At 40.9% G+C, this 20989-nt stretch overlaps 2 protein-coding genes across 2 annotated transcripts; one reads left to right on the top strand and one right to left on the bottom strand.

Annotated features, from left to right (window-relative positions):
• Positions 1–3045: 3045 nt before the first annotated feature.
• LOC131259667 (uncharacterized) lies at positions 3046–12911 on the bottom strand. The gene is made up of 10 exons (XM_058261215.1): positions 12821–12911; positions 12083–12555; positions 9944–10217; positions 9330–9805; positions 9094–9250; positions 5975–9019; positions 4737–4913; positions 4562–4579; positions 4277–4310; positions 3046–4202 (listed from the first exon to the last, which is right to left on the bottom strand). The coding sequence occupies exons 3-10, from the start codon at positions 10054–10056 to the stop codon at positions 4194–4196; spliced, it is 4029 nt and encodes a 1342-aa protein (XP_058117198.1). The 5' UTR covers positions 10057–10217; positions 12083–12555; positions 12821–12911; the 3' UTR covers positions 3046–4193.
• A 6434-nt stretch (positions 12912–19345) lies between these two features.
• Positions 19346–20521, top strand: LOC131263245 (elongation of very long chain fatty acids protein AAEL008004-like). Its single transcript, XM_058265415.1, has 5 exons — positions 19346–19406; positions 19480–19811; positions 19877–19982; positions 20142–20278; positions 20348–20521. Exons 1-5 carry the CDS (start codon positions 19346–19348, stop codon positions 20519–20521), a joined length of 810 nt encoding a protein of 269 aa, XP_058121398.1.
• The last annotated feature ends 468 nt before the right edge of the window (positions 20522–20989 follow it).

Consider the following 20989-nt stretch of genomic DNA (forward strand, 5'->3'; position numbering starts at 1 on the left):
TTAGCGGCCGATCAGCTGGGGCCCGTTCTGAGAGCATGTGCTATTTTGCATAATTTTATTTCTGCTGTTGACAAGTCCCGCGACAACGTTAAGCTGCTCGAGCAACGCATACAGCTAGCAAACAACGCGGTTGCCCTTGGTCAACAGCGGAACATCGTTGTCGATGATCCTACAGAGAACGAACGGCTGCAACGAGGAATCAGAACTAGAGAAATGTTCATTAGACTGTTGTCACAGGTTCCATCTGAAGCCAATACTAGTTCTTTTTCCTCGTTGGCATCTGGGAACATCAACAATGATGCAAATTGTGCAAAATAGCAAATGCGCCGTGCACGTTGATTTAAAAACTTTTGAGATCTGTTTGTTATTTGGTGTTTTTTCCGTCCATCACTTGTCGAAAGCCGTTTGTTAAACATTCCCTTTAGGCTGGTGTGAGTGTATCAACAAGCAGTTTTCCATCAGTGGGTCAGCTATAATATACACCGAGTAATTCACGGCTTCGTCTTCATTTTCTTATGATACCGAACCACGAAACGACCGACAACAATAAATCTGTTTCGCCCCAGATAACCCACCCCGGAATTACAAATGTACTGTAATTGGTGCTAATTTACCAATTTTATGTCAGTTCCATCGAATTTCATTTTTTTTTTTCTAGGTTAAAAGGTCCGGTTACTCGGCCATATGTTGATGAAAGAATTTGCATTTAAATCTAGTAAAATCTAAATCTAGTACCTACCTGGTGCTGGTAAATAAAAAGACTGTTTTCTCAGAAAAAGACTCAAAGCCTCTGCCCGGTTTGAAGATGCAGGCTATATCAATCTGTGTGTGCCTAATTCTAATCCAGATTATTCTGATATGATATTGCATCAGTAAAAAAGAAAATCGAACGAAATTCAGATAATTCGATGACGAAAATGGCAAAAGAACTAGGTATCAATAATCCTGTCTTTATGAATCATACGGTAAGGAAGATCGTAAGGAAGGTTGTAAGGCGAAGTTAAGGGCTCCAAAACCATTCTCACATAATGAATTTCCCAAGACGAAAAAATCTCGTCATCCATCTCTTTACTGACAAAATCTGGTAAACAATCGTTCCATTATTTAATGTTGGAACCGACCGCTTTATGAGTTTTCTCGCAAAAAAAGGAATGCATGACAAATGTAAAAACATCTATCGGACCAATTAACCTGCTAGTGCAATGGTGGTTGGAATGGTTGTAAATTGGTCCTTTGTGGAATGATCACACGGAGAAAATAAAATGAACACCGTGGTCCACATTGAAATTTAAAATAAGTATATCCTTTGGTAGATAAATGAATACTGCGGTCAGCATAAAAAAAGTTGTATTTCAACAAGATGGAGCTCCGCCCCATACCCCCAAACGCACCCAAAATTGGTGGCAGGAACATGTTATGTTCTGGTGGAAAGATATGTGGCCGCCATCCTGGATACCGGCTGGATATGGCACTTTATGAAGGCCAAGGCTAAACGCCACCCAAGTATGACAAGCCTCCGGAAAAAATTGACCAGGTTTTGGAGAGAATTAGGTCTAACTTACATTTTTAGGACCTGCAGTACATTTCGAAAGCGCATGGAGACTGTAATAGCCAAAAATGGCAACTCAATCGAAGACAAACATGCTTAACAACATTGAGAAATATGTCGCTTTAGAATGAATAAAAAAAACTACGTCCTAAATTTTTTAGGATATTTCAAATTTTGTTGTTGTTTTTTTATTGTCAGTTTTGCTTTCGCTTGTAATTGTTGGTTCATTATGTTAAACGGGTTATAGCTGTTTTAAGCAAATGCTATTTTGTATTGTTTCTTTCCTGAATCTGTGCTAATGAGAAAAGAAATACATAGTTTGATTAAATGCTTTATTTTTATTAGCTCTCTAGCCGTTTGTATAATATTTTACTTCATTTCATCAAATATACTTTTATATTTTTGTGTATATATATATATTCATATATAATTTTAACTGATTTGCACACTGCCGCAGTAATAATGCTCAAGATTGTGAGTTTTGTGTTATAAATAAGCAAAATCAAAACGATAGTTCGCGTCGAACAACAGCAATTACAGTGTAGCAATGGTTATGAAGCATGGAACATGCATGAAGGAGGATGATACGATCAAAAAATATTATCCTTAAACATACGGACCCCGTCTCCGATTGAGAAGCATATATAAAAATCATGTTTATAGGGTGTAAAAAATAGACCTCGATGTACCTTTACGGTATGGCACGGCAGGGGGAGCGCATGAATATCAAGAGAGCGCGAGTTGTGAGTAAAACAAAACAAAAACGACAAACAAAACGCACAGTAAAAGCTATAACGTTGGTCAATTAGGAATCGATATTTGGCAATCAGCGTAGTTCTAAACCAAAGAGGTAATTCATTGAAAAATCGGAGTCTTTCACCACCCTCGAGCGCCAGGCTGAGCGAATGGGGTCTGATGATCATAACGATCGGTAAATTTTAGACACAATTCATTGTTAGACTAGCATCAAATCGTTGCGTTACTTTAAACAATCATTCTGCAAGCATCGAAACAAAACAGCACGTTGCAGGTAATTTTGGTTTTAGATTGTTCCTTCTTGTAGGTTTTCGTCGTCCGTTTGGCGAGACATCGAGACGAGTTTGGTCATGGTAACAATATGCAAAAAAAAAAACAACTAAAAGACACGATTACTATAAGAAGCTTAACTAGCTTGTGGTGTTGTTGGTGGTTGATTTGCCGTTTGGGCAATCGAATGCGCAAAACAGACTTTTGCTGCTTATATAATTCATCCCAATTGTGAATCGCAACTAGTTTATTTTCTTAGCAATTAATTTTGGGAGTTTTGTTCATACCTAATGATCTAATTTTCGTTCGTCAGAGGGTGTTTGCAAGAATACGCGTAAAAGAAAAAAAAATTACATAAAAATATAAAACAATCTAAAAGAATATCAGTAAAACAATGTTAAAGATGAATAAAATCGCTCATAACTTTCTTTAAGAAATTTTAATCTAATGACTTAGCGCTTGGTTTGCAGTGACGAACCTAAATATGCTTACAAATCTGGTAGAGCAAATCCTCGGTTAGATCTAATTGAAAAAAATAGTGTCAAAATATACATTTTTCTAGCTGATATTGCCTGTACATGCTAATGTTAAACGAATCATTATCTTTAACACTTTCTGCCACTATTATAGCCTAACACCTGCAACTGTGTTCAATATGTACTAGAGATATTATATGCATTGATTAGTACAGTGTAATGAGTATTGTTTCATTATCATTATCCTTTAAGCTATTCTGAAGCCGACTCGGTGAGCAGCAAATCAGGAAATTATACGCCGCTAATGATTCTTTTGCGTTGTCACCGTTACTGACCTTTCGGAAGCAATTTTGCAAAGGAAAAAGAAACGCTTCTTTAGTGAAGTGAATAAACCCCTACAGTTTGCTACCCAGAGGAGGCGCCGTACATTCAAACTGCTGACTATATCACACCTTAGCGGGTTTAGCGGAAATATCTTATCCAAGCAAGCAATGCAAAGGTTTACATGTTATGCAAGCGGAGGCACTCAACTTAAAACGAAGCATGTACGACAGCGATTATATTCGTGTATAACCATGCCTCCGTAACGCTCCGACAGCACAATATGGTTTCCCGTTCCATGCTGCACAGGAGACTACACCACTTTTACCTTCCCATATCTACACACACGCTGCGCTGTGCAAGTCACTCACATTATCGGTCGGAATTTCGCGCTGACGTTACGGGTACATGATATGATTTGAAGTATGATAACAAGTGACTGTTATGGATTCGTACACTAGTGCAACATTTTGCACATTCGAGCATACACGTTCTTATAATGCCCAGGATGCATTATTTGCCTACTCTCTATTGTAGGTAGGCATAGCCGACAATAAAATATCTAAGGTTGTAGTATTCGCACTCATTGTAGAAAATAGAAACCATCTGGCTTCATCCACCGACGGGAGGGTTTCGCAATAAATAAGATTTATGAGGCGCGGATCAACTTGCTTCACACGTTGCTGTACGATAAATATCGTACAACGTAAGGCTAGGCTAGTATACACTCCCATCCCGACTAAAATCTGCTAGAGTTGCAATTATTTGCCTAGATTGCTTCCACTTCGCATTTTAATGCCGCCCTTTGTTTTACCGTTGTGTTATGTGGCCTGAAATGAAAGACACATGGTTGATAACAAAGGATTGCAGGAGATTGTTTCATCAGGATGTGGAGTTTACTTACCGGTATTCTTTTGATTCGGCTCCCAAGCGGAATGCTGTTTTGATGTAGAGTTCACGTCGGTTTCAAATAAAAATAAAGTTGAATAGAGTTGAGTTACATATAGACCGAAATTGGTTCAGTAGAGAGAAGATTAGAAAATCAAAACAGGCGAATATGACGGGGATGGTGGTGGTCAGTGAACATAAGAGAAAGGGAAGAAGAGAAAGGGAAAAAAGAAACGAAAACAGCCGGTTAGGTATATTAAACTATTGATTACATCGTTACACCGTAAGAAATTCTCTTCACCGTGTGCGAGTTGCGGGGCTGAGGACAAACATAGAGAGAATACCAATGTAAGCGCATTGAAGCAAGCAGTCGTCTTGTTTTAGAAGGACAAAGCAACGAATGATGAGGTCGATGCCAAACCATTTTCAACTTCCCACGACCCCAGGGAGTGGGGTGATCGATGGCGCAAGCTTACCGAGAGGGAACCGAGGACACCTTCTTGGGAGTTGTGTTGCTGAACGTTTTATTGGGTGTGCGGGGTGCAGGCGTTGGTGGTGTGGTAGCTGGAGAAGGTGCTGCAGCGTATTTTCTTGGCGGTACAATACGACTGGGCGATTTAAGTGTTTTGCTTACTACCGGATCGGAGTTGGTTCTGTAAAAAAAGAAATTTAAAATACAATGAAATGGGACTGATCTACTAAAATTTGGAAAAAGATAAGAAAAGTATTAAAATAAAAAACTAGTTCCAGTACTTAGGCGGAATACAGATGATGTTAATGATTGTTTTGTGATTTAAAAAAAATTAAGAAACCAAAAAAATAAAATGCGTGATTGAACAATGCATTCGCTAACATATGACTAACTCCACGGATCTCAACGACAAAAGGTCGTTCAGAATGATGCAAATGTTATTGAACTGGGTTTGGGGCGTAGGCATGTAATTTTATTCGAGCGAGATTTATTGCTACTACTGCGAAGAAATAAAAAAACATCTATTAACCCTTTCATGGTTATGCCCAAGTCTCACTCGGGCAAGCGGATTGAATTTTTCGTACGTTTTGTTCCCACCTTCTATGTTTATATATTTATTAGACACTAATCGATTCAATTTAACCAAATTGTTATTGCTGATTACAATCACAAATAGCACATATGGTTGAACAAAACTACTTGCACCGTTGCTTGCAAACAGATCAGAACAGATTTAGTCAATAAAATTCCAATTTTGTAGGGAAAATATAATTTTTTCTTATGTTTCAGACCAAAAGCTACACAAAAATGTAAAAAAAAGATGATAATTTTTAGCGTCATTTTCTCGACTTGGAAGGACTGTGAAGGGGTTAAAGAACCGGGGTGCCGGGTAACGCCGGCTAGAAATTCGACCCTTGAGCGCCAAGTCGCTCCTTCGACAGCGAATTCCAACCGAGACCGGACCCTCCCCTTTACGACTGACTGAGGACTGACTATTCACGTGCGCAAAGGGAAAAAGTTTAGTAAGGATGAAAGATGTAATGGTTGGAGAAAATAATGAGGATAAAGGGATTAACACTATCACACTTTTAATATCCCGATAGTAAAAGTTGAAATCAGAATGTTTATCGAATAATCGTTGTGATAAATGCACACATAAGTTGAATATTGTAATAGTCGAGATGAAGTCTATTTACACCACTTTTGATGAAAATATCAATATTATTGGAGCCATATACTAACCTTGTTGTAGGGTAGCTTACAGGGCGCGGAATCCGAGATTTGGAAGCACTGTTACCACCAGTTGGGGTATTGCCACCGCTGCGAATCTCCTTCCGCTGACTCTCGCAAGCAGCCCGAGTGCTCGCTTCCTGGCTTAAAAGTTCCCACTGTATCTGTAACCGCTTGAACCGGTTCGTCTGTATCTTGTCCTGCTTCTCCCTTTCCGTTGTGCCGGAGGACGGCGATCCGGCCGACGACGGCGTTCGTTGGGCGAGGGGCGGTTTCTTATCCGCAATCGCACCGGTCGGTGTGGGTCCCTGCTGTTGTTTCATCACCGTTACCGACATGTTCGGCGAGTTTGGTGGCGTGGAAAACTTGATCTCCGTAGGTCGCAGCAAGCCGGTGGCGGAAGCCGGTTGCCGAACAGGCGTCGTGTTCGTTCCGGCAGGAATGGAAGGCGACGATTGCTGCTGCTGTTGGATTTGTTGTTGCTGCTGGGTGAAGGTAACGTTACGACGCTGTGACAGTGCGCGACTAACCTCGTTTCTAAGCCTCGTCCGATCGTACGGTGGCTCGACGGATTCAACCGTCTCGGTCGACTCGAGGATGTGTGCAATTTCGGCATAATGCTTCAGTTCCGACTTCGGTACGTGCGAGAGGAACTGTTCGGCACGGGCCCTAGCTTCCGAGTCTTCGTCCGCCAAATGGCCTGCGGTTGTTGCCGCTAGTTCTCTTTCGCTCATTTCCACCAGCTTATTGAGTTTGTGGTAATGGTCCGCTGATGGTAGCTTGGGAGTGTTGGCCAACCTGGGATGAGGTGTCATGTTGGGGGAGTTGTGGAGTTTGTGGTCGACGGGGTGCATCAATTCTTCCTGCGCTTCCTGCTCCTCGGCATCTTCGTAGAAATTGTACGAATGGTGCTCTTGTAGCGATCGACGTTTCTCCCGCGCACCCTGCGGATAGTGTGGCAATTGCTGCTCTTCGAACATACTGCTGCGTTTGGCCTTCATGTTGACCTGGTTGCTGTTGTGGTTGTTGTTGTTGTTGGAAGCCCCACGCGCCGAACCCGCCGGACGTCGGAGAATGCTCTTGGGTACCCCTCCGACTCCAGCCCGGCCCGATGGGGGCCTCTCGCAGGATGCCAACACCTCAGCCGGACTATCGTACTGGTAAACGTACAGATTGTTGGTGAACGTGTTACTACTATTCGATGGGCCCAAGATCCCATCCATCTCTGAGTCGGTCGTAAGGATCGTAGACGATCCCCGGTATCCGGAGCTTGGTGCCGCACTGGAGCTGCCCCCCGAGCTCGAGCTGTTGGTGCAAGTTTGCGTATTCTGGTGAAGCAGGTTCATACAATCACAGTTAACGCCACGTGGCACACCCCGGCGCAACGGAGGGGTCATGCAAAACATAGGCTGTTTTTCGGTCGAGATGCTCAGCTCGCTCACTTCGGGAATATGGCGCAATAGTTTGCGATAGTCTGTCGGCAGCAGGGTTAGGAGCGATTTCCAGTCCATAACGTGCTTATACTCGCGCTGCCGAATCGTCTCGATGTCGTTCATTGATACCGGCCGGGCCTTTTTCAGCGGCCGAGCAGTGCCTTTCATCGTTTCCTTAAACGAGAGCGGTGAAATGACGACCTCATTCTGCGCCTTCAAGAAGCCCAAATCCGGAAGCACATAGTTAGGGTACACCACAAACACCGGTGCCTTTTGCTTGTCGCCGAGCTCGTTCAACCGGTCGAGGAATGAGGGCGGGATAACGCGCACCTTCTCCCTACCGCCGGCTCCAGCGCCCACTGCCGAGGGTGTTCCTATCAGCGACGTCTGCATCGATTTTGTGATCATATCGATCGGGATCCTTGTCTTCGAACTGGCGCTGCCGCCGCTAGCCGCGTTCGCGGTAGTGTTATTGTTTCCACTGTGATTGAATATCTGGGTTAGGTTCTCCGACGTGCGACTCGTATCGCTGTTGGTGTCTTTGAAGCTATTGTTGTTGTTTACATTATGATTATTATTGTTAATACTGCTACTGCTGTTCAGCGGGCTGGCCGTCCCGGTACTGCTGCTCCCATTGTGGTTGTGCAGCAATCCATGAACAGCCGGATTCTTCATCCTCTGATTCCCCCTGCCACCACCACCTATATTCATGTTGTAGCCCTTGTACTGTCGTCTTGGGGAGCAGTGCACTTGTCGGTTGAAATCGTTCAACTTCATCTGTCCCGTCACGCCAACACCTCCGTGGGCCTTTCCTGGTGACGCAGGAGGACCTCCGCCTTCGAATTCCTCCTCTTCCTCTTCGTCATCGCCATGGCTCCCGTTGTTGTTATTGTTATTTATTTGTGCATCCAAACTGTCCAGCTGGAACTCTTCGTCGTCGCAACCGTGTCTCACGCCGGCGGCGCCACCCATGGTGGAAGAGCATTTGCCCGAGTCTTGCATACTTTTCTTCCTGCAGCGTAACGGCGGTGCAATACCGGCCACCCCAGTAGCAACACCCAGATGGTGGCTTTGGTGATCTCCCGAGGCACCACTGTTGGTGCTATCACTGGGCCAACAGCCGGACGATACGTCCATGCAGGTATCGGTCGAGCTGCTCTTTTGTTTAATAAACAGCTTTACCAAATTAAACGATGGTTGCTGTTGCGATTGGGGCTGCTGTTGCGGCTGTTGCTGCTGCTGTTGCTGCTGCTGCTGCTGTTGCTGGCGTTCGTTGGCAAGATGTTGGTTACGGTCGCATTGGCCATCGTCATGTCGACCATCGCCCAGTGACCCTTCGTTACCGTTGGTGCTGCTTTCGTTCTCCGAATCCGTCGGAAGTGTGTACATCGGCAATAATGTACGCATTTCCATCGGACGATCGAATGATTCGGCCGAATTGTGGCTGGCAGCCGGTGCCTGGGACACATTGAGCGGATGCTGTCCGATTGGAGGATGATGCGGCGGTTGGTTTGCGTTTGTTTGGTTCGACTGCAGGTTCGGCATGCTGAGACTCTTGCGCACGAAGCAGGTCCGAGCATGCCGTGATATATGACTAATTAGCGGATTCATTACGATCGGCGTCCTAAAGAACGGAGAACGAGGGAACGAGGTTTAGCACACCTGTAGAGAATTATGGATGTTGCCACACAATTTTACCTCTGCACAGGAGCGTTTCGCTTCAGTTTGCTCCAGGTCGTATAGCCGACCTCCGATCGGGATAAGGAATCTTGCTGTTGTTTGATGAAGGGGCTACGATTTTGTATATTGTTAAGCAAATTCATACGCTTGTACTTTCCATAGTTCTCCGGTCCATCTGTGATTTAAAAAAAACTTCGAATGAGTACTTTGTGGGGTCTTAGGCTCAAGGGTAATAAATACAACAGATTATTTACCATAATAACTTTCATCTGAATACAGTACACTCTGCTCGAACGCGATCGTATAGTTGTCCTTGTTTGCCTGGCACGTCAGTATTATGTCCTCTTCGTCCGGATATCCTTCCATATCCAGCGAATCGACGCTGATGTGCGACTCCTTCACCGGCGAAAACAGGAGCTCCGATTTGCAGATGGAATTGTCCATCATGTCGGCCGCTATCAGGCCTGCCGCCGTAGCACCGGTGACCGCCGAGAAGATGCGATTGTTGTTGCGCGTCTTGCGCTCCGGGTCCGACTTCAGCTGAGACGGAATGGCCGTCAGCAGTGAGTGGATATCTTCGGTGCGGAAGTTCTCCATATCGATCTCGGCCAGATTGGCGTCGATGTCCTTCGCCATCTTCTCGTAGAACGACAGCTCGCCGATTCCATTATACGATGCGGACAGCACCGACAGGATGCTTTGGTGAGTGGCCATTCCGTCGCGATAACTTCTACAAAGGAAAAGAGTAAACCATGACGATATCAAACAAAGGATAACGAGATGGATGCATCGTGCACATCCTTCATTTATCGTTTTTTCAGCTTAAAAAAGAAAACTTAAGTATCCTTCGTTCGTGCCTGGCACTCACCCAAAGTCCGTAAACCATTGGTAATCACTGAAGTCATGCGAGGACGCCACCGAGCAACCCAACGGTGGCATGTAGATGTTGCAGTTATTATCTGAACCGGGACTTGTAGCCATTTTGTGTGGTGATGTGTTTCCTTTTATATTTACAATTGATTTAACGCGAACGCTGTTACACGACTATCCGACTGGTGCTTAAGATGGTAACACCATTCGGTTATCGGCATCTGAGGGTTTTGAGCCTGTAGGTTGTTTTTTTTATCGAGCTCTCGTGCACGCTGAAAAAGATGAGAAACAAGAATAAAATAAAATACGTTTCTTACGAGCCAATGAGCTTCTTCTTTGAAACATTGCGTATCGCCATTATCCGCTGAAATAGTAAGCCATTGAGCAGGCTACGTAATCCTTCCGAACCATAGCCAAACATTGAAGATGGTTTATCCGTCTCTTCTTTGTTCCAAAAGGTTTGCAAATAACTGAGCAGAACTCCAAATGAAAGTAACAGATGGAAAGCCGTTGCTACTGACGTTTTTGCTCAATTGAAAAGTATGGAATAAAGCATTTTATTCATTCAATTAAAGCAATTTTTATGACCGTAAACACGTACATTAAGGTTAATAAAATTAAATTAAAAAAGTAAATGCATTCAAACATTGAATAATTTAAAAAGTATTCAAATACCCTTATAATAAAAGTAGTATGTTGTAGAGAGCCTAATTTGCTAAAGTATAAAAGAATTATTATTTAACATACATATTATTGTAAACCTCATTTATTTTGAAATTCTTATAAATTTGGTCTTTTGCCAATTTGCAATACTCGAGGACATAGAATTGAAATACTTATGGTCAATGTAAGCGCACATATTGATTACGTATTCTGGTGATAGAACTTGGCGTACTTTACGAAAGTGGCATAATAACAGTAAAATAGTACCGTTGTTGTATGTTACTTCCGTGTTAATTTCTTTCCCTGATGGCCGTAAGCGGTACAGTGTGTAGAACAAACGTATCGGGCCACGCATCAAGAATCAACACTCTCCCTGGATGGTAGACGGATTATAAATTCGATGGTTTAAATTGCAGTTTCAGCGATTGAACTACGTGTATTTCTCTTCTTCCCACGTACGTTTGCCAATGCCAGCGAATGCTGGAACGGCGGGGAACGTTTGGAAACGGCGGTCCAGTTACGAACTACGGAAATGACGGCCTTAACTACTGTCGCTTGCCTCCGACGATGCCATAATTGGTGTTGGTGCGCTGTCCAATCGTGGACATTGCGTCGAGATCTGAAAATTTCAACCTATCCCTGTTGTGAAATGATGCAGCAAGGAAAAACTTTGCAATGCATATCAACGCATTTCTTGTGATTATTACAATGTCCGTCTGTGTTTCTTTTGGGCGATGTGTAAAAATATGGTTTGCCGAAGGTCGATTACCATTGTAAAATTCGTACCCGGAGGGTGACACACAATCGCTACACTTCATTGGTGCCTTGCGCAGCTACACCATTTTGCAAACTTGAACAGAACTTAAAGCCAATTCAATCACGGAATCCATTAATAGAATCGACACTGATATATTCGATGCATCTTTGTAATCACTTAGCGCCAACAAACGAGCGTATAGAAGCTGATAAAACAAGCACAAGATTATCGCTAAACGGGTCCTCTGGTTCCGCGAACGTCTTTGATCAAAATTATCACCTGTCAAAATTCCACAGCAAAAGATTGTATACACACAATGACGAACGCTGTGTGCGTGAGATTATTTAGAGCAGTGCAATGGTATTCGTGTTTTTCTTAAAAACATCATGGATTTATGTTTTCATTACTTGTATTATTTTAATTTATCTTTTATTTAGTTTTATTTTACACACCCGTTCTTGGCAGCAAATCTGAACCCTTTAAAACTAATAATGCATGCGCATTGATTATTGGCAAACGACGGACGAATGGTTCTGTGATGACTCATTGGGGTAGATGGATTCGTGCTTTCCTTTCGTGTCATCGTATTCCCCCCAATTCTCTTCCGATCAGCGTTCTTGAACACCCTCAAAACCTACTTTCCCACAATGGTACCCCCGAAAACGATGCTGTTCGTTTGGTATGTTGATTGCCTTGGAAAATATGCACCAAATTTACCTGCACTTCCCGTGTGACCGACAAAAAGATCGGTGTCGTAATTTGATGCTGCTCATTCCATTTGGTATTTTGGTCTGCTATGCCCCCGTTTGGCCGCGCAAGCTACACTTCACGGACACTACACTCCCCCGCGTCGGAACGATCCGACAAAATATTAGTTGCTTTAAAAACGAGTGATTTCCTCCATGCACTTATTTTGTTATCAAACTTTTGCGACCATTCCTGCTTATTATCGCTTTTATTCACAGCACTACCATTGCTAGTAAATCGGAAAAGAACTTCTTTTCTGTGTTATTTTTGACGTACACACAACTCAATGCGCCGTATACGAACGCGCACAACACCCGATTACGACTTCGTTTGCTACGATTCTGACTGTGACCATATTTTTTTCCATCTAACACTTTCTTTCTTTTCACTCTTTCGCCAGCACCATCATATCATCTCTTCCACTTACTGCACCACATCAAATCCTATGCAAATTAGGCGTGCGACACGTCGATATTAATTGAGTGCGATTATTGAGGAAACCAGCATTGTACGGCCACTAATGTACCAATAATTAACTATTGATAATCAACAAACATCAGCACAATTGATGCAAAACAGATTGGCTCATCTGCTTTATCTATGAACTTTGATTATCGTTTCTGGAACAAATATGGCGACCAGTGCAAAGGCAGTGCAAAATCATCCGAGAGCACATTCACTCTTTCTCGCCCTTTGCTAGACCATCACCATTAACTTTTACACGCCTAGGAAGGCGGAGAGATTCCTCTTTTATTTTACACTTTCATCACTGCTTATATAACGGATAAATGCAACACCTACCGCGAAACGCGACGCAAGTGATTAAACTCCTTAAATTTTCAACCTGCTACAAGGTTGAGTCATATAGACAGATTTAACAGGTAAACATAGCGCCATCTTGGAATTTATAATACAAAAACAAAACAACATTCGTAGCGAACGTTTGAATTCAACTCAATAACAAAAAATAATTGATCCAGGATGAAAAACATGTATTGATCAACTGCTAAGAATCATACGATTACTGTATCGGTAAATCTATTTAATTGCAATTTTAAGGAATACTTTTACCGCTGCATCTACATTTAGCGGGGATTCTAAGCTCAAAATTGGTTCATTTTTGAATTCAGTACCATCAAGGTAAAGAGACTGTGACGATCCAACCTGTAGAAGCAAGAACTGCTTTGCTTCAGTAACCTTGATCTCCATTTTTCGGTTTTGTTTATACTATATCGTAATTCTATGATTGCACGTGTAAAGTGTATGGTAAACACAGGTTTATGGTAGTTTGAAATCAGTGTTTTCAAGCTAGCTTCAGATGCAAAAGAAGGATCGCAATCAAGATTACTGGAACTAGAGGTGAACTATGACAAATCAAAGTCAATGGGAAAGAGGTTGCAGCGTACCATGTAACTCAGGGTCCACACTACAGCGCGACGTCGCCTGACAGAAGCTGAACTCCATATAAAAAAAACCTTGCGCGATGTCGCGCGAATCGCGCTAGATTTTTTTTGCATGGAGTTCAGCGCCTGTCAGGCGACGTCGCGTTACGCGACGGTGCAGTCTGGAAAGCGTGTAACTCGGGGTCCACACTGCAGCGCGACGTCCCGTTTCAAAAGTAGCCCAGTAGCCTAAAATTGTTTATTGAATTTTGAGATAGTAATGCATGATATTTGTTTAGCTATGTATTTTATGCACCCTGAGAGAGTTTGGCGCTTCCACATTTGAAATTCACTGAGAAAACAAACTTAAACAAACAACGACGATATTTTGGCCCGCCGTAGGAAGTATATATTTCCACATCTCCTACTTGTTGAAGAGCAGTTTGTTTACGTTTTGGCTCCTGAAAAAACTTTGGTAAAAATATCAATTAAAACGGAGTTTGATAACTGAATTACATTTGTGAAGGCTAGAAATAAGTAGTACAACGAAAAATCCGATGTTTCGTGGAGAATATTGCTCGTTTTTTTAGCGTTTGTGTTTCGGTTTGTTTATGTTTTTTCCAGCTGTCGGCTTGTTTTCGTTTCGAATTGACATTTGACAAGAGCTAACGCGACGTCGCGCTAGTGTAGAAACAGCGAAAAACGCGACTTCGCGCTAGCTCTTGTCAAATATCAATTCGAAACGTAAACAAACCGACAGCTGTACAAAACGTAAACAAACCGAATCACAAACGCGAACAAAACGAGCAATATTCTCCACGAAACATCGGATTTTTCGTTGTACTGCTTATTTTTAGGCTTCACAAATGTAATTCAGTTATCAAACTCCGTTTTAATTGATATTTTTACCAAAGTTTTCTCGGCTGCTGAAACGTTAACAAACTGCTCTTCAACAAGTAGGAGATGATGTGGAATGTTTGTGTTGTGATAGGACCTGACCCGATGGATAAGCTTTGGGCCACTCACTGATAACTCGCCGTTATCAGCTGATGTGGGTTCCTGCTATCCATCGGGGTCAACGCGCAGCGTCCGTCGATCAGTAGACTTCGGCTGGGGATCGGGAGAGGATCGGGCACGGACGAGCTGCGCGTGGCGTCTGTTTTATGTACCGTTAAGTTTTAGGCCAAGGACCTGCGTTTTTAAAGTGTACGTGATCGTTCTAGTAAATATAGTCTATGGATAATTATGTAATTTACGTGTACTGATAAACATAAAAGTGAAAGAACATAAAAGTTTGTTTAGGTTTGTTTTTTCAGTGAATTTCAAATGTGGAAGCGCTAAACTCACTCAGGGTGCATAAAATACGTAGCTAAACAAATATTATGCATTACTACCTCAAAATTCAATAAACAATTTTAGCCGAGTTTGCGCCCCAATGTGATACATATTTCCACATACTCTCCTACCTCTGTCGCGCTTGGCTTGCGCGATTGTTCTGCCGAAACTGGGCTACTTTTGAAACGGGACGTCGCGCTGCAGTGTGGACCCCGAGTAACGCTCTGGCGTATCTGAGAAACTGAAATATAAAATTTCAAAGTCCTGTTTGTATTGTATTGTTATTTGAGGGTATTATAATTGGGTGCGCGGAAACGATACACTTCTCGACACTGCCCCATACAAAAGGTAAACAGCACTTTGAAAAAAGCGAAAAAATGGCTGGCCGTCTCGACGATCCAAAACGACGCCACCTACGTGTCGAGACGATGAGCGGAAACGAAACGACGCGGCTAGCCATTTTTTCGCTTTTTTCAAAGGTGTTGTTTACCTTTTGTATAGGGCAGTGTCGAGAAGTGTATCGTTTCCGCGCACCCAATTGTAATACCCTCAATTGTCTTTGGTGAAGTTGAAAATTTCCACAAGGGTACAACACAGGGTTGATGAAAATGTTCAAAAGCGTAAATAAACTTTGCGACATGTCATCAAATAATTATGTATAAAATTGTGATCTCAACGGATAAAGTCTTTAGAATCTTAGCGTGAGGAGTGTTTGAAAGTATTTGTATTCCCGAGAAAATATGAACGAACAACCGAGTTAAAAAGACCGATATTAACACTACAGCGGCTACAAGGTCAATTCATTAAAAAAATAATCTAATTATGTAGCGGAAGAAATCATTTATTTGTTGCAGCTGCTGTGAAGCAACAATGAATTAGTTAGCAATATTACAAAAAGCATAAAAAAGGCAATCGAGTCAATAAATGTTTTAAACGGAAACCGTTTACAGTTCCGAAAAATCTTGAAAAATGACGAAAGCATAACGTACTGAAAATCGGTATCTAGTCGTAGTTGGTACATTAAAAAAAAATTGAAACCAACACTTTTGAATACAATTCAAAATCGAAGAAAACCCCTTTCGTTGTTAAAAATCTTTCTAGCTGTTTTTGAGATAACTGTCTCTACATTGGAAAGTCGTTAAAACGGTAAGTAAAGGTTGAGCAAAACTATTTATCTTAGAAGTGTTGTTAAGCTGAATAAATTGTTGTTTTTACTTCGCACAAACCTTAAACACTAGTCTTAGACTAGTTAGATAGTATGTTTAACAAAAAAAAGCATTTACTTTTTCTTAAAATAGGGTGCAGCAGCATTGGAGAGATCGATTCAAAGTCAACACAATAAAGCTACAGCCGCGACCTTGTTCATTTCAAAAATTGAGCTGGTCATGTATCAGAACAAACCATTAGTTTATCTACAAAGGAAGGTATGACGGGGTAGGTTTTCTGAACAAAGGCTAGTAAAGTTTGAAGAAAGCGTTTAGAAAATTATTGCTATGTGCCCCTGTCTTTTTGGGTCGTATTTTCCGGATACGGTTTATTTGCCACAAAGTAATAATTCTTCGTTAACGGTAGGAGTTGAGGTAGAATTTTTCATCACATTTTATTGAAAAATGCCTAAGGACAGAGTTGCCGAGGACAAAAGGACGCGACGTGGTCTAGTTTCTATGGCTGAATTCATGACGTAACAGCTGTTACGTATTAAAATCAAAATCTAGGATATGCAAATACGATTGAATATAAATGAGAGCTGTGGTTAGTGATTGGTTTGATGGGTATAATAATTTATAGTACATAGGGAGGTGAATAGGGAGGTGAATGTGGCTCAAGCAGTTTCCACAAACCATTCGCCTTCAGTTAGAAGTATCTTTTCGTCGGCGTAGGACTGTTCAAGCACAACACTAGAAAATGAACACAGGTGTAATGGAATGCAATTCATTATCGCTTCATGTCTCGGGTAATGCTATGAATTGTGTTGCACGTAAAAAAATCTGTAAGGATGCTAATACTATAAGTTATATGAAATCGAATAATCCATATACGGTGATAAGACGAATGTTTAAACCAGTTTTGCTCAAACGTGATGACAAAGCGATCTGCTTATGTCGGCGTAATTGGAAGTGTTTTGTTTGCTACCCTGATGAGAAAGACCTTCGAAGGCTTATAACAAACGAACGAGGCTCCAAGATGCCGTTAACCCCCGATCGAATACCATTAAGGATTTCTCCGATAACACTTCCTTGGTAAGCATGGTTTTTCCAGTGAAGGGTGTTTTTACCATTTATAAAATGTTATAAAAGGTACACGTAAGATACTACAAAAGTTAAATATAAATTTTTCCTTTCTTATTTACAGCAAACGGAAATGTAGTTTGGACTACGGAATGCAACAAACAGGCCACCAGACTACCCACTCGCAGATTGTAAGAAACCTTTCAATTGAGCACCTTCTAGATCATTTCCATTTGCTTAGGGACGCCAATAACACACCGGACTTAAAAAGGATACCATGCACTACAAGGAGATTATTAAGAAGCTTTGAATCGATTTCTGCTTTGCACACAAAAAACAGGCATCCGTATACCGACAAAGGCTCGGAGCGTAATTCGGAACTTGTGCAAGGGGCACGTCTAGAACGAGTCTACGGTACACGTGGCAGCGTGTCTGCACAAGCGAATATTCCATTACGAGGAAGATGTGTTTCTAACAGCTACAAACCGATAAATCATAGTGCAGCCGTAGCTCAACTTAGTAACAATCATTCGAGAGTATTTCAACTGAAACCTGTAGTTAGTGTCCATTCGCGACGACAGCGTGTACAGAAGATACTGAGTAGCTATCAAAAGGAAAGCATTGAGCGCCACCTTGAATATCTTCAGCAATGCTACCATCTAGCCGAAATAGTTCGTCAAAGGTATTTGGAACTGCGATCAGTGCATGGTAATTTCACTTGCAGGGAAAGTGCTGCTCGTAATTGGCGCATTTTAATGGAGAATTGTTTAAAGACACACTGTCGGGTGAACTTCCATACGATGAACATCAGCACATTAAGTGATGAAAATCGTAAGAAGATACAAACACTACTCGACCAATTGTACCAATTAAAGTTGGAGCCCAGCCAAAAAACACATGCAGCAGCAGTTGTACCTACCATTGTTCTCACAGACTTATCATCTATTGGCGTTGGCTCTACAAATACGGGATTGTGTCTACATAAAAAAACATCCGTTAAAAAAACGGTACAATTGAGGAAAAAAGAGCAGCGCGTGGACAACGACTCAACCAATCTTCATATCAGTTGTTATGCGTACAAAATACGGGGGCAATATTAAAAAAAAAACTGTAACTGTTTCAAATAATAAAAAACTGCAACCTGCAAGTTCAAGCGGAAAGCTCGTATTTTCGACGTTTGATTTAAAGCGATGAGCAGAAAGATCTGTAGTCACTGAAGTAGATTGCAACATTTCTGTATAATCTGCTAATGCACCCCTGAGTTTTTCGGACAAGGTCCAAAATAAATTTGTTCAAGAATTAAACGTTACAAAAGTAACGGCTTAAACACATAAAGACAGTATTTCTACAAAATTTGTAAAATACGGAAAAGTCAAAACGGCATGTTATTTCAATCACGTTAAATATCCGTTGGAAACTGTTTTTGTAAAGATAAAAATATATTACCTAAATTGTTAATTAAGCATCTCATTACAGAACCTTATGCTTATCATGCTATTTAATTTACACGGTACTTCAACCCGGTTAAATTGTTTCTTTATGCATACGAATACCAAGAGCAGAGCATGGCGTGAACTACGAAACGGGGGCCAGAAGAACTCTCTCATGAAACAACTCTTTCACCACATTCGGTGACCAATGACCAATGGAATTGATTTGCTTCTACGCTACATAACCCAGGTGTCCTACATCTAAATTCAAATCCATTGCAACAAGAAGCTATGAAGTAGTTCTAGTAAAATATAATAGCACAAGTTAAGCATTAACATCGTTGGTTGTCCAATAAGTTTAAGCAAACAATGAAAAGTTTGTGTAATCGCCCTATTAACATCATGTGGCCATTCAGCACCACCAGTTAATTTATGCTTATATATAGACACTACATGGGAGCTTCGTCCGGCTGGTAGTTTGTTCTTTAAGTGAGGTTTAGCAATTCGAATGTCTTGATTGTATTTGTGAAACTAGCTACCCTCTGCTTATGTGTAAACTTTCAACCAGCTTGGAAACTAAACACTCGGACATTCAATATCGAACCGTGAGGAGGATAGAACTTTCCTGAGAAAGCTGATTTAGTTTGAAGAGCCATCACTATATGGTTGCCATAACAGTGCCAATAAATAAATCCACAAATAAAAGTTTAACCAGTGTTGTAAAAATATACAGAAAATGTGCGAATATTAATGATCGAAATTTAATTTAAATTCTGCCTTCACGCGGTCTTTTGTTTCGATAAGTTGGTGGAAGAATTAAACTTAATTAAAAATTTCGTGATTGAGTTTTAAGTTGCGATGGCCCTAGTGTTGCGAAACATCTATCAAACATTCAACTATTTTTTCACTGAATATAATGGTAGGCAAACTAAGTGCTTCAGTGAGGATTGTACAGGGTTCGATCAGTGATTGTATCTTCTTTATCTTCGCAGATCCCCGCGTGGAACATTACCCGTTGCTTGGTTCACCATGGCCAATAGTGGCGATTACTGTACTGTATCTAAAATTTGTCAACGATTGGGGACATCGTCTAATGGAAAACCAAAAACCCTTTCAACTTAAAACTGTTATGAATATTTATAATTTGATACAGATTGTGCTCAATCTGTACATTGGCATTGTAGGTGGATTGAATTCTTATTTCGCTGAAGATTACAGTTGGAAGTGTGAATCCATCAATCAAAAGGACAGTGTCTCGAGACGAAAACTAATATTTGTTACTTATTTATATTTTTTGTCGAAAATTATTGATCTACTGGATACGGTAAGAATGTACTAGAACTAATCTGATATCTAACGGAAACATTAATTTTCTTCCTTTTTTCAAAGGTGTTTTTTGTTTTTCGAAAAAAATACAATCAAATTACATTTTTGCACACATATCATCATGCGGGAATGGTTGTAGCAACGTATGTGTTTACAAAATTTTTGGCGGGTAAGTCTTTTCAGTGGAAACTAATGTTTTGAAATATTCGGATTCGGATTCCCTTAGAAGCCAATCAATCAATCAATTGAACACTCGTACCGCAATTACAAACACTATACTAAGACGTTAAATTTTATTCTTATATTTTTTATATTCACTGTCTCACAGGTAGCCACGCAACTCTTCTGGGACTAATTAATAGCTTTGTACATGTGGTCATGTATTTCTATTACTTCCTCACGAGTTTCAAACCGGAGCTAAAGAATTCATTGTGGTGGAAAAAACATATCACGCAATTGCAACTGGTATGTACAAAGAGCAGCATTCAATTCAGATGACGGCTCCAACGTAATTTCTTTGGTTCTATTTCACAGATACAGTTCACTCTGCTTATGCTGCATTTTGGCATTCCAATCATATGGGGATATTGCGATTTTCCTAAAGTACTATTGTTTATTGGTTTTACACAAAATATGTTTATGTTCACTCTATTTGCAGACTTTTACATAAAAACATATTTGAAACAAAATAAAAATAAAATAGTTTAATAGATCGAAGGATAAAATGTTACACCTAAAAGCGTTTTCTCTGTATGCGACTCGGTAAACTCTCTTCTCTGTAAACAACCTACAATATTAGAATTTATCATGTTCTAAGAGCCACATAAGTAAGTATGTGCAATAATGCATGTTATTGGGTTAATTATTATTATATGTTTATTTACAATTATATAGATTTATTTAAAAAATGACTTGTTATATGATATCAACTCTCGTTATAAAAGGTATATAAATAAAATTCTCTCTAATTTATGAGATTCGTTATTTGTGTTGTAACTTTATTATGTACAGGCAAGAAAGTATCCATACAGTTACCAATTTTAACTTCAAGCCTGGTTATCTCAGTGGATATATGACAAAACCAGTGGATAACTGGAACAAAATTAAACAGCATATTGTAAAACTGATGTACTATTCAATCATTACTTAATGTTTCAAATATGTTACGATTAGTTC

The sequence above is a fragment of the Anopheles coustani genome, chromosome 3 (genome assembly GCF_943734705.1).
Source record: "Anopheles coustani chromosome 3, idAnoCousDA_361_x.2, whole genome shotgun sequence".
In the NCBI taxonomy this organism is placed as follows: Eukaryota; Metazoa; Arthropoda; class Insecta; order Diptera; family Culicidae; genus Anopheles; species Anopheles coustani.

Coding starts and splice junctions, on each gene's coding strand:
- LOC131259667 (XM_058261215.1), bottom strand. CDS start 10,056: ATGGCTACAAGTCCCGGTTCAGATAATAACTGCAACATCTACATGCCA. Junction 9,806..9,943: donor CAATGGTTTACGGACTTTGG/GTGAGTGCCAGG, acceptor TTTCCTTTGTAG/AAGTTATCGCGACGGAATGG. Junction 9,020..9,093: donor CGAAACGCTCCTGTGCAGAG/GTAAAATTGTGT, acceptor TCCGTTCTTTAG/GACGCCGATCGTAATGAATC.
- LOC131263245 (XM_058265415.1), top strand. CDS start 19,346: ATGGCCCTAGTGTTGCGAAACATCTATCAAACATTCAACTATTTTTTC. Junction 19,812..19,876: donor TTATTGATCTACTGGATACG/GTAAGAATGTAC, acceptor CTTTTTTCAAAG/GTGTTTTTTGTTTTTCGAAA. Junction 20,279..20,347: donor ATATCACGCAATTGCAACTG/GTATGTACAAAG, acceptor TCTATTTCACAG/ATACAGTTCACTCTGCTTAT.